Genomic DNA, 14,408 nt, shown 5'->3' with positions numbered 1-14,408 from the left:
CTACAACTCTAAACCCAATGTGTGGCGTGCCTCACGGGAGTGTACTTGGTCCAATCCTCTTCATCATTTACACAGCTGATCTTCTCACTATTAGAAATATATTCGTTGCAATATGTGCAAATGATACCGTTGTTAAGGCATCTCACAAAGATCCTGTCATTGCCTCTCAAATAGTGTAGACTCTTGGACGGTATTTCGTTTTGGTTAAAAATTTGGCGAATTAAAGCAAATGAAATGAAATCTATCCATGTCACCTACATCCTATGAAGAGGTGCCTGTCCAACTGTGACATTAAATGGTCAATTCTTGTAGCAAAAAGAAGACGCAAAATATCTGAGAATCTATCTGAACCGACGATTAGGACACATATTCTAAGGGAAATCAACTGGGCTTCAAATTTAGCAAATTGTACTGGTTATTAGGTCGTTAATCACAATTTACAGTTACCAACAAATGGCTAATTTACAAAGTTGTTGAAAAACCGATATGTAGCTAAGAAATTTAATTGTGAGGGACAGCATTCATCTCAAATGTCGAAGTACTACAAAGATTCCAGTTCAAAGTACCTACGTAGGATTATTGTAAACGCTCCATGGTACCTAACTTACTAAAAGATCTTTACACAAAATAATGGGGAGGATGGTCGGCACACGATTGAGTAATTAACCTCAGCTTCAAAGAACCTAGTTAAACACCATTAAAGACACCATAAATCTTTGTTATATTCAAGGATCCTCTAAAGAGTGGCTATAATGTAGAACGGATCCACTCATTACTGATTTTTTAATATTGTTATGTTAAAAACACATTAAATTATAGTTCGAGTGTTCAATTGATCACACCTTCCCAATAAACCTCATTAAAATTAATCAACCCTTACTCTTACAATATACATATATATATATATATATATATATATATATATATATATATATATATATATATATATATATATATATAATATTATCCAAGTAGACACACTACTTAACTTATCAGTAAAGTGTGGCGAAATTACTTAAATAATTGATTAACAACGAAGAAACACCAAAATCTTAATTCCTTGATTACGTGTAATCTCGCATAAACAACCGGCTATCTACCTTACAGGTAGAGTAGAAACCCTTGCTATTGAGGCATGGCGGGCAAAGTCAGAGTCTACTATCCGTACCGAACATCAGTATTGCCGTTTACTTGATAGCGGGCGCACGCGTTTGTTACCTGCCTCACCTTAATAGGTACGACGGTAATGCAACAAGTGACTGTTGCGTATTTTTTGCGCCTAGCCTACTCAGTTTAAGTACCCTCTTCACGAATTCGACGAAGATCTTAGTAACGCGAACTCGTGGATGGAAAACGTTTACCGAACGATATTAATATGTGGTGTCTATATGATTTTATAAATATATTTTAGCAGTTGTATGTATCTCGTAGTAAATAAAAGTTTTGGTTCTTTTGAGATTTGTTAATCTGACTTTTAAACAGTTTTATGTGTGACAATTAAACTGGTATGTCATTTAAATAGTGATATTATCTACAGAAGTGGTGAGAAAGGATTTATCGTATATGATGGCTTCGGACGAAGATTGCAACACTACCTTTCCCTATCCGTAAGTACAAAACTAATGCAAAATATCTTAATTCAAAGTATAAAAAAATATTCCGCAATCTACTTCACATGGGTGAGTTACTGTGAAAATTTGCTAAAACTGTAATGGTTTCTTCGCCACAATTACAGTTTTGGTTTTTAGTCATACCACCAATAATTGTATTTACTAAATGTAGTGAACTACAAAGAAAACAACTATCGTAGTAATTTATAAAAATATGTACGCTGTATAGTACCATGACTCGCAAAAGAAATTTATTAACGGAGCTGTCAAATTAATGCGTCGGATTTCCCTTATTTCCTTCTTATCCATGCGTCAGTATCCAAGTGTTGACAGTTCACTTTGCTCAGTTTAACTGTTGCTCCTCTTGTTCAATACCTTTTCGTTACTATTAATTCCAAAGAAAACTTTCCTTATTATTTATTTTGGACCTATAATTGAAAAGATTTTCTCGCGCCACTGTTCATATCCTACAAATAACTAAAGAAAATCGGTACACCAGTTAACTATATTGAAATGAAATGGATATATTTTGTAAATAAAATTTCCAAAAGATGTTTACATCGATATATTAAAACAAAAGAGACTGTACAGTAACTATCTAATATAAATAGGATCTATACTGAATAGAGTAAAACTATAATAAATATCACATAATTGTTTCATTTTTAACACAATATGATATACGATATATTGAAAAATTAGGTATCGCAGAATAAAGAAACAATGGAACTTAAAATTGCATTTTTTAATAATAATTTATTTCTACAGTCCCTATGTAAGAAACTCTAAAGTACTTAATAAAAAGAAAGAAAACTAAAGCGGTTATAAGGATATCAAGTAGTAATGATAGAACAAACAGCAAAATGTAATTAAGAAAGAGCTATATATTAATAATTGCCTTGTTTAACACATATAATTTTTTTGATTCCATCAAAAGCATTGATGGATAGTGATCAGTTTAGAGTATAGCAAATAAAGTAAATACCGTAAACAAAGATCTTCATTTTTGATTGATTTTAATATTCAAATTTAACGAAAAACATGAAAAATCATCAATGTGTCGAATGAATATACAAGAGAAATTAAAACAAGAATATATACAAAAGTAAAAGAAAGTTTCCGATACAGAATCAAAGTTTAAAAGTATGGATAGTTAGTATACCTATACAATTCTACTTGATGATCCAGACGTAGAAACTAAACACGCTATATTCATTCCAGTCCATTCAGAATTGTTCTACAAAATCCAAAAGTACAAAATATTACAAGCAATCACCAACTAAATCCAGAAAAGAAAAAGGAAAATTTATCTATGTATTTTATTGTTTTCGATTCGATTTCGAAACTTTTATTGTTAACCTTGTCTACTACTATTAACTATTATTTTGATTTATTGTTTTATCCGTATTTCATACTAACTTATATTGTTATTGAACGATTAAATTTGTTTGGTGTTTGATTATTTAAAAAAAAATCCTAAGATTCTGTTTCGATTTTCATTTGTTTATATTATATAGTATAATCTTGTTTTCTATATAAACGTTTATAGTTATTTAATAGGAATTTATTAGTTTCCGTGTTTTCTTCTCATCAATTTCTTTCCCAGCAAGCATTTATTTACAACAACTAAACTTAGCATCTTAATTGTGCAAAAATTTATATTCACACAACATATGGAATCATGTCTTGTAAAAGTATGATAAAAGCAGGAATTTAATCAACGAATTTTCACTTAGTTGTTTTTTGAAAGTATTCTGTTTAATTTTCTCACCCAAGTATATAGAATAAGGTACTCTTTTCTTAATTAATCATAAAATATCTTTTGTAGGCACACATTGATTTATCGTGGAGATTTTTTCTATAATTTTCAACTCAGTTCTTTCGAAGCAACTAAATACTATACGCACTTGTATGGTGTAGTTTAGGGGAGAGTTTAGGGAAAACATTTAATGATATAAGAAAAAATATTTCCTGTCTGAACTAATATTTTAAAAACTTTGTTATTATCATTTTCATACAAACTTTATTCTTTATTAAAAATTCACTTCAATGATAATTAATTTTCTAGACTTCAGATTGATACAATCTTCTTCTTCTTTTTCCTGTTTATAAGCAATTCTGCTTATTCATTGACGGATTATTACCTCTATGGAAGGTTGTCACTCCATTCTTTTGCGCGGTCGTCCGATACTTCTACCGATTGGTGACATATCTTTTGCTATTTTGACGACACGAATCTCCCCTAATCTGCTTATGTAGTTATTACATTCTTTTCTTCTATTTAGTGTCCGCTAGGTCATACACTGTATGTTACATTTTTTCCTAACGTCTTCACTTCTCTTTCGATATCTCAGTTTATTTCCTGTAATTCTTCTCAATATTCTCACCTCTGCCGTTTTCAGTAGTCTTTGTGTTGTGGCTGTGGCTGTGGTCTTGTTTTTAAGGCAAATGTCATTATTGGTCTTACACTGGCTTTATCAATTCTTGACTTTGAAATTGAATTTTGAAATAATATGTCTGTTTAGCAATTAGTCTTATTTTCTTTTTCTACTTGATCTCTCACTTCTTTCTCTAGGTCTCCATAGCTAGTGTAATTCCAAGGTATTTTAATTCCATAACTTGTTTAATACTAAAGCCATCAATATCTATTTTATTTCTGGTTGGTTCTTTGCTGATTACTATTGTTTTAGTTTTCTAAAATGAGATTGTTATATTAAATTCTTCTGCTCTTATGCTAAATCTGTGGACCAGTCTTTGCAGACTATCTTCATTTTGGTCTATCAATATTGCGTCGTCTGCGTAATAGAGTATTTTCACTTCTTTGTTTTCCTTTCTGTATCCTCTTTCTTTGTAAATGCTTTTGATGAACTCATCCATTATTAAATTGAAGAGCATTGGACTCAATAAGTCCCCCCTGTCTTATTCCGCTACCTAATTCTATAGATTTTGTAAGTTGTTCATCCATTATGACTTCCATTTTGTTGTCTTGGTCGATGTTTTTAACAGTTTTTATAATATTTAGTGGAGCTTCTCTACTATACAGACATGACATATGACATATTTGAGTCTGACTCTGTCAAATCAGACACAAAAATACTGGTCTATTATACTTAAGTGATTTCACAGTAATGTGCTTTATGACGAATATTGCATCTGTACCCGATCTTCCTCTACAAAAACCCTGTTGTTTATCTGCTAAAATTATCCTCTGATTTATTATTTCTTGTAAAATTTTAGTTGTAAGTTTAATAGTTGCTAAAGTTGCTAAGTTGCTAAACTTCTTACCTGCGTACAAAGTACACACATATTCTTTTTTTATAATAATAGACTCGCACTGTACTGTGACAACAAATAATAAACAAATTCGTGCTTACGCCTTGACTTTGCCATTAGGTTCACAGCACACCTAGTGTTTTGCGAAAAATTAAATAGAGACATGCGTAGGTATCACTAACAAAATACGTTTATTTCAAAAACGGTATACTTTTTTTAAACAAAAATACCTTTTTTGTGTTGAATTGAATGGTATTTCATGTTTTTTTTTCCTAGAAGATTAAAACAGGGCGAACAAAAAAGTTATGGCCACATTAATGAACCAATGTTATAGTAGCTGGCGCCATCTAGTGTCAATGGTAAAACTAATATTATTTTCATATTAAGCATACTAAATAATAGCAAGATACCAAATTTCACTTAAATCGGTTAAATAGTTTTCAATATATCCCTAAAAATAATATAAAAAATATTAATGAATCACATCGATCTCAAACGCTTTATTTTGATGTCAGCTATCACCCATTAGCTAATGTCCAATTTATTATGGGACACCCTGTATATTGACTTGAAGACACTAATTTTTGTTTGTCCTGGTATTTTATTCTTATTTATGAATTTATTGTTCATTGCATAGTATAGGTTTATCGTTTTTTTTTATTATATTCTTAATATCTGTTTCCTGTCTTCCATTGTCTTCTAATTCTACTCCTAAGTATTGAAAGGTTTGAGCTTGTTCTTTATTTACTTCTTCTTTATTTTCTCTTATTACCATAACTATTGTTTTATTTTTATTAATTGTTATTCCATATTTTTTTAGTACTTTATTCCACATTTCTATATTTCTTTGTAGTTTTTTCTCGTTTTTGGCCAATATGACGACGTCATATATTCATTATCTCATTCATGCATGTTATAAATAGCATTGGACATAATCCTCCTCCTTGTCTCAGAACCTCGTTTGTAGTAATTGGTTTCGATGTTTGTTTTTGACTAATGATATAATTCATATTGCTGTTTTAAATGTTCTTAATTACTAAATAAGGGTGGGTGCTTCTGACTTTTCTGAATCCGCTTTGTGATTCCTCAAGAGCGCTGTCAATTTTTCCGGTTAATCTTCTGTTTAATATTTTTTCGTATATTTTTATGGCAATACTTAAGAGTGTGATTCCTCTGTAATTGTCCTCTGTCTTATTTATGGTTATAGGATCTACATTATCATCGGTTCTTTGGTTCAACAGGTTGTTTTCTTCTTGATAGCAGTTAGTTTGTAGCATCTCTTGAAAATATTTTCCTCATCTATTCATTATTTAATTTTTTTCTTTGAGAAATTCGGCAGTTTTATTCTTAATGTTTTTTATGTCTTAAATTTTTTCTTTTCTATTGATTTTAAGACTCTACAGACCAGTTTTTGATACTCTTTAATGTTTGTTTTCATCTTTTCTCTAAATTCTGTCCATTTGTCCTTTTTTTCTTTTACCAATGTTCTGTATTTTGTAGTATTTTGTATATTCTTCATAGTTTTTTGGTGTTATTATTTTGTAAGTATATTTTCCAAGCAATTTTCTTACTTTTTATTACTTAGTTGTTTTATTTCTTCATTCCACTATGCACTTTGCTTTCTTTTATTGCTGTTCTTACTTGTTTTACATACTTCTGTCGCTATATTTATTATAGTCTCTTATTATAGTAATTCCATAGTTGTTCTATGATGTTATTATCTGACATATTTTGTTTTATTTCCATTACTACTAAATAGTGGTAAAAGTATTTATAAGTAGGGCTCCAAAAATAGGATACTTCCTATTTTTGGAGCCCTACTTATGAATACTTTTGTATAAAAAATGTATTAGTTATTACTAAAATGTGCATCACATAGAAGTCTAGCATTCTTATGCCAATATTGTTTCGTGCTGTGTCTCCATCTTTTCTTAATGCTTGTTTATATTCCTGGTTACTTGCACCTATTCTGCTATTGAAGTCGCCTATATATTATATTACAGATTTCCTTTTGCTTGTTTCGTGACCAATGCTAATTCCTCTCAGAATTTATCCTTATTACAAGCCGAGTCGTCATCGTTTGAGCCATATACCATTATTGTTTTTGAATTCTTACTTTTGTCTGTCATCTTAACTGATAGGTTCTCTCTCACCAGACTTCTTAATTATTTATTGGTTCTGTTAATCTAGTGTGCACTATGCATCCCACCCCTACCGCTGCTCCCTTGTTTTCTTTTATTTCCCTATATAAAAATACATGGTTAATAGTGCCACAAAAAAAAACCGAAATAAATTTATATTATTGTTTTACTTATATGAGGACTTACTTGTATAAATAATTGGTTTTCTTATTCTATTCTGTATTTTTGTTATAATGTATTTTCTTGTTTTCAGTACCTCTGTTTTTCACCTTTGTATTATTCTCATCTAAACAGTAAAGTAAATCTATTTTTTGCGTTTGGAAATTATGTTTTTCGAATATTGTCTAAGTTATCAGGTAGGTCCTGATAAGTTTTGGTTAAGATAGTTCCTGGTAGGTATTTTTAACGAATAAATCGCTTCTTATATCTGTCGATTGAGTGGTAGGCCTGCTTTAAGTCTACAAAGAGAATGTGCAAACCTAGACTTTATTCCTAGTTTTTATGCCATATTTGTTTCATCGTAAAAATCGGAACAATTGTAGATCTACCTCTTCTAAACCCTTCACCTATTATTTGAGATTTATACTCTGTTAGTCGGTTTCATATTAATAAGCCAATATCTTATATGCTACATCTAATAGAGATATCCAATTTCTCTATAATTTTGTTTCTAGGGTTTTATCTTTAAATTTATGGATCGGGCAAGCGATACATTTTTCCAACCTTGTGATAATTTCTCATTTTTCCAAATAAATTTGTTTTAGTCGTTAAAGTAATACCTGTCCACCTTCCTTGACTCTTTTTATTCTTCAGCTGCTTTATTATTTGCTCTATCTGTTGAGCTAAAGTTTCATTTATTACAGCCTCATTGTTGTTTTGCGGTTTGTAATTATATTTTATTTTCCTCTGGGTTTAGCAGTTCCTCGTAACATCTGCTCATCTCTCTAGTTTTCTTAGTAAGTCTCCTATTAGCGTCTCTTCTTTATTTCTGTAGAAGTTTGCGATTCTGGGGTAAGTAGCTTTATCGACTTTAAGCTTTTGGCAAAAATTCCTATTCTCTTTGTTTATCATATGATTTTTTCATATCTTGTACCTTTATTTCCCAGTTAGCTCGTTTTTTTCTTCTGCAGGGCTCTTTTGCTTTTTTATTTGCTGCTTCTTAGCACCTCCTCATTTTTAATGACGAACCGATACACTTATATATTCTTATTTTTAATTTGTTTTTTATGTTCCCTTAATTCATCCACCTAAGCATTTCTGCAATATTCCTTCATTTGCCTTTGTTATTTTTTTCCCATTATTCATTGCCATACATTACATCTGGTTTTATAATGATTTAAAAAATTTGTCTTTTAATTTTAATGAATTTTTTTCATTTGTGACACGTCACACATATTGTTTTATCAATGGTTATATAAAATTATTCGTCCCCAATGGATGATAGTAAGATATTTGTACACATTAAAATCCTCTTCCTATTAAGGAGACTGTAGTGAAAATCTTTTGCTTTCTTACCCGCTTTCTATTACATCTACTCTACTATTCTTCTTTTTCTTCTTCTACTTCTTAAAAATCTTTCGATCTGTTTAATTCTGAAGCTGCCTCTGGTTAATTTCCTGGGAGGTAGATTGCGAATTATCCCTCCATCTTTTAGGTGGTCTTCCGGGAGGTCTTGAACCGGGCAGGTTGTTTTCTAGGGCAATTTTTGGGAGTCTATTCTCATCCATTCATCTTACATGATTGTACCACATCCTCTTACGCTGCCTTCCCCATCGTACAATATCTTGAATTTTGCACTGCTCTCTGTCGTTTGTATTTCTCACCCTGTCTCTTCTTGTTTTGTCCACTATTGTTCTTAGGGTTTTCATTTCGGCAACCCTTAGCATATGTTTCGTTTTGTTGGTATCTTCGCACAATTCTATGCCATATGTCATGATCGGTTGTATGCAAGTCTTGTAGATTCTAATTTTACTATCTGTGCGCATATACGGATTTGACCAGACTATCTCGACATCCCGAAAATGCGTATGCGTTGTTGATCTGACTTTTTAGGTCGTTTACTGGGCCGTGTGTGCTTGATATATCTATGCCCAGATATCTGAATTGCATCACCTGTTCTATGGAGTTTTCCTCAACCAGTAACTTACATCTGAGCGGTACTACTCTACTATCTGGTATTACAAAATTAAAGCTTGGTTTTTTCGTTCTTATTAGTCTATCTTCTTCTTTCATGATTCTCGCAATAATAGCATTCACGAGGTATCAATGTTGCTCTCTTCATCTTCTTATAGTGACGTGCATATATAGTGCGTTGGCGAATTATCTTAAGGCCAGACGTCTACATTTTGCGGCGTGCAAAAGCTCGCCAGTATTATTTATGCCCGTCCAGTTCTTTTTATTTCGTAACAACGACATTTATTTGCGACCTACTCCCCTCTTGCCCTCAATCTTTCCTTGAATAATTAGTTGAGGGATTCCGTATTTTTTTCCTCTCAAGATATGGCCCAGATGTCCAATTTTTCGTACCATGATCAAGTTGAGAAATTCTTTCTCAGTAATTGCCCTTCCTCGGACGCTAAGACTTCCTCGTTTTTCACCTTATCTGTCCATGGTATGCGAAACATTGTTCACAAGGTCCACATTTCGAAGGCCTCCAACTTGTTAAACACCATACCCGCTACGAAACATCAATTGAACTGCGCTAAAAATATCTCTCACTCATAATTTTCTCTTCACACCCTAACATACAAGACCTGCATAACATGTTCAATAGTATCGTCGTACCATCAACTTGATTTAACTAGTCGTTTACGTTTCCGTATTCACAATCTATGCATATCTTGAAATAAATGATGGAATTATGCCTCTAATCAGCTATCGCTTCCAAAAATCTTCCTCTTTCTCATATTTTTGTCTCAAATTGCTAATGAGTTCATTAGCCATCAAATATATGGTTGACTGTTCAGCTAGCACTGCCAGATAATTCATTTACACAGTAGAATTTCTGCTACAAATTCCGAGGATTCATATCTTTTATAGGATATTTTTACGTGAATCATTCTAACTTTAGAGGCTTAGCTTTTGATTTTAACATTACACATGTTTTGAATCCATATGGGAAGACATTTCATTTTATTATATTTACGTATTTGTTTGTAGCAACCATGCTATACGTGCAATAGAAATAAGAGACCTCTTTCTACCTGTACAGAAACAGGAAATATTTTCTTGAAAATTTCCATTTCTTTGAGCCAATACTATCTGGCATCAAATACAAATATACAAATGCATGACATTAGTATTAGAATTAGAATTTGCAATGAGATCCGGAATACCGGAAAGTGGCCAAATGACTGAGGTAAACTCACGTTTATTCCCATTATGTAAAAAAGGTTTACCAACAGATTGCAATAATTACCGTACAATAGCATTGATATCACACGCGAGCAAAGTACTTCTAACCATCATCAATGAAAGACTAAAATCAATTATCTTACCACAAATTCCCCAAGAACAATGCGGATTTGTCCCAGGTAGAGGAACAAGAGAACATAATCTTAATATTCGACAAATTATCGAAAAATCTCAAGAGTTTAACATAGAAATATATTTATTCTTTGTTGACTATTCCAAGGCCATCGATACCCTAAAATGGGATAAAATGTGGCACATACATATGCAGTATGATCAATAAAACCAATGATCATACTGAAGAAATAAACAGGCGAATAGAAATTGCCAGATCAGAATTTATACGAATGAAGCCACTCCTAACGTGCAAAAACCTAATATTGGAGATCAGACTACGTACCATTCGCTGTTATATATTTTCAATATTATTATATGGAGCTGAGACTTGGACATTAAAAAAATGCAATTTAAAAAGAATCGAGGCTTTCGAACTCTGGTTATATCGCAGAGTATTAAAAATATCATGGACTGAGAGAAGTACAAATAAAAAAGTACTGAAGAGTGTTGGTAAAGAAACAGAACCAAATTTTAAGACTCATAATACAGGGAAAGATTCAAGGAAGAAGATCTGTTGGCCGAAGGCTGAACTCATGATTGAAGAATCTATGTAATTGGTATCAATGCAGATCGATTGATTTGTCTAGAGCAGCAAGTTCAAAAATAAAAATAGCCATTATGATTGCCAACCTCCGTAGGGAGACCGCACTCTAAGAAGAAGAAGGTAGAGCAACGATAGGATAAAGAAAAATCAAAAACTTACGTTATGCTGATGACACTGTTATATTGTCAGAAGAACTGGAACAAATTATGAATAGGCTAGGCACGATGAGTACGGAATATGGTTTGAAAATAAATATGGAAAAAACCAAAGTGACGATCATCGATAGAATCAGAAACAACCAAGCAGATATAAGAAACATGGCAGGTTATGAAGTGGTCAGACAATTTAATTGAGCTCCGTTATTACTGACAGTGGAGAATGTGAAGACAAGATCTGTCGATGCATCACAATGGCTAGATCGGCAACAGCCAAACTCTCAAAAATTTGGAAGAACACTGACATGTTCACAAAAAACACAACATTACGCTTTGTTCGAGATTTAATATTTCTTATCGCCACCTATGCTTTAGAAGCTTGGACAATAAAAAAAAGCCGATTCAAAGCGTATAATGGTATTTGAAATGTGGATCTACTGTAGAATGTTGCTGATACCATGGACCGCCCATCTCACAAATAACTCAATTCTAGCAGAATTTAACATAACAGATAATTTGGACATATAACTAGAAGAAGAGAAGGCATGGAGCGAATGATAGTTGAAGGTAACGTAGCGGGTAAAAGATCTAAAGGAAGATCTCCAGTACGGTGGTCGGACCAAATAAAGGACATGACTGGTTAGTCATTCTCCGAAGCAAAACAACACGCACAGGAAAGAGATAATTGAAAACTACATGATGCCACTACATGCTGACAAAGGAAAAAAGATAGAGGAGGAAATAATAATTCTAAATAGTGCTTATTAAAATGGATAGCAGCCGAAATGTTTTAGCAATAATTAATATCTTTATTTATAACAGACCGCCAAACTCAGGAAAAATTTCAATTTAAAAATTCACTGTAAGGAAATAACAAACAATATGTATATATATATATATATATATATATATATATATATATATATATATATACACTGAAATGTTTTTTTCAGATATCATTTTCCAGGCCAGTCTTTCTCAGCACCTTCTCTCAAACGTTTTCGTAGTCCTCCTCGTGTTCTTATTTCTTTTGGATTCCATTCTAATACGTTCTTTGGGATTCTGTGATTGGGCATTCTTTGTACATGTCCGTATCATATTAATTGTTTAATTTGTGTTTTGCCTGTGGTGTCATGTTTACCATCATAATTTGCATGATTTTTTAATTTGCGGTCTTTTCTTGTCTTGATTTTGCTGCTGATTGTCTTGAGTAGTCCAGCTCTGTGGCTTTTAGTCTCTTTTATGTTCCTTTTCCTAATGGCCATACTTTGCAGCTATACATGATTAAGACCTTTACTATAGTATTTTAAATTCGCTTTTTATTCTTCTTATTTATTGTTTTATCCCATAAGATTCCATTTAACATTAATATTGATCTCCTTTCGTTCATCATTCTGTCTAGTATTGCTTTTTTGAGTATTTCATCCTTGTTATTCTCATCCACAAATATTTGAACACAGATCCGTGTTAGATTTTCTAACCACTTACTAATTGCAAATCTTGTCATTTTCCGTCAATTCACCTATACTTTGTTTCACATACGTTGAGTTCTAGACCCCAAATTGTAGATTCCTCTACCATCTTGCGTACCATATATTTTAGAACGTTTATATCTTGTGCTAAAATTATTTGATGTCTGCAAATGACAGTGTATATATCGTTGTGTCTTCCCCCAAAGGTATGTTTATGTTTTGGCATATATTTTTCCAAGTATATAGTGCTCTGAAATTTTTACCGGAACTCAATCTTATTTATGGTCCACCATAAAACATCTGGAGATATTATATCATATTCTTGCTGAAGTACATATAATGAATATTGTGTGAATTTTTTCTCATAATGAAAAATATCTCTCTAATATGATTTGTGAGGTATAACTATTATCAATCTCTAAGCTAAACCACAAATTGCAAAAACAATACTTATTTAATAAAATCCAGAAGCATTTCGACATCACTGTCATCATCAGCTTTATAAAACAGAAGAAATTAATTAGAGTCTAATTTAAAGAAAAGTGGCTTTGTTGGCAACGCCATAGGGAACATTCCAAACTACACAATTACTACTCAATTATTGGTTTTATTAGTAATTGTGTAGTTTTGGATGTTCCTTATGACGTTGGTAAACCAGCCACTTTTCCACTTCTCTTAAAATTAGACCTCATTTAGTATTTTTTAAATATACGTTTAAAATTTATTATACAAATTAATAGATATAATTTTTATTTGTACATATTACAGTACATATTAAGATATCAAATTTGGTGTGAAGTATGTTGTTTCAATCTTATATTAAACAACTATCTAAAAAGATAAGAAAGATATAATTCTTCACAATTTATTTAAACAGTTTATTTTAAACAGTAAAGGTTTGTAAACGGAAGCACTAGACGTTAATTTTTTTAAATTGACTTTAATAGATACATTATTCTGATACTACTATATAGTGACGATGACATATTTCTTAAGTAAATCGATACCAAACGAACTAAATAATCAGATTTGTTTTTTTTTTGTAATATTTTATTTGGTAATATATTAAGTTTTTTTCCATTTTTTCCTTTAGATATCTTTTAACTTGTAAACGTTTATGATATTTATCATCATAAACGCAAACTAACAACTGTAATGGGAAATAATTAATTGCCAAAATTCGAAAAAACTTATAAAGACTACATTGACAAATTTTATTGGGAGAAAGAAACGCATAAAGTGATCGAATACTAAAATTTTGTATACAACTGGTGATAAATAACACACATTTAAACTGACTAAAAGGAAACTGACGAAAAAACATAAAGTTAGATACAACAGAATGTTAGACCTTCTGAAATTTGCAAATATTGATCAAACATATACTATTGGTATATCAACAGTCTTCCTGCTAACAACCTGCGATACGTAGGTGGAACGGTTCTACTCACAAGTAGTGACTTCCTCTTTTTAAGATGCCGTCTTGTTTCGAAAGTCGACGATCATCATGATTATTTGAACTCTGTTCACTGTTGCTCTAAAAGCTGCTTAAACGAGCAATTAAATTGCTCTCTGAGATTGCGCAGCCATCACATCCATGGCCTTCCAAAGCTACACTTTCCTAAAATCTTTCCGTCTATGATATTTTGCAGAAGCAGATACTTTGTTTCTCTTATCATGTGGCC

General features: G+C 31.8%; 1 protein-coding gene across 1 annotated transcript in view; it reads left to right on the top strand.

The window, feature by feature from the left end:
- The first annotated feature begins 1,147 nt into the window (after positions 1 to 1,147).
- The window catches only part of Sox15 (Sox box 15 transcription factor), a 358,404-nt gene continuing 345,143 nt past the window's right edge, over positions 1,148 to 14,408 (top strand). Inside the window, exon 1 of the mRNA XM_072540371.1 lies at positions 1,148 to 1,607. Coding sequence (XP_072396472.1) covers positions 1,564 to 1,607 — 44 coding nt within the window. The 5' untranslated portion in view covers positions 1,148 to 1,563. The remainder of the gene's footprint in view (positions 1,608 to 14,408) is intronic.

The sequence above is a fragment of the Diabrotica undecimpunctata genome, chromosome 8, assembly GCF_040954645.1.
Source record: "Diabrotica undecimpunctata isolate CICGRU chromosome 8, icDiaUnde3, whole genome shotgun sequence".
Lineage (NCBI taxonomy): Eukaryota > Metazoa > Arthropoda > Insecta > Coleoptera > Chrysomelidae > Diabrotica > Diabrotica undecimpunctata.
This window is presented reverse-complemented; position numbering and strand designations above follow the sequence as displayed.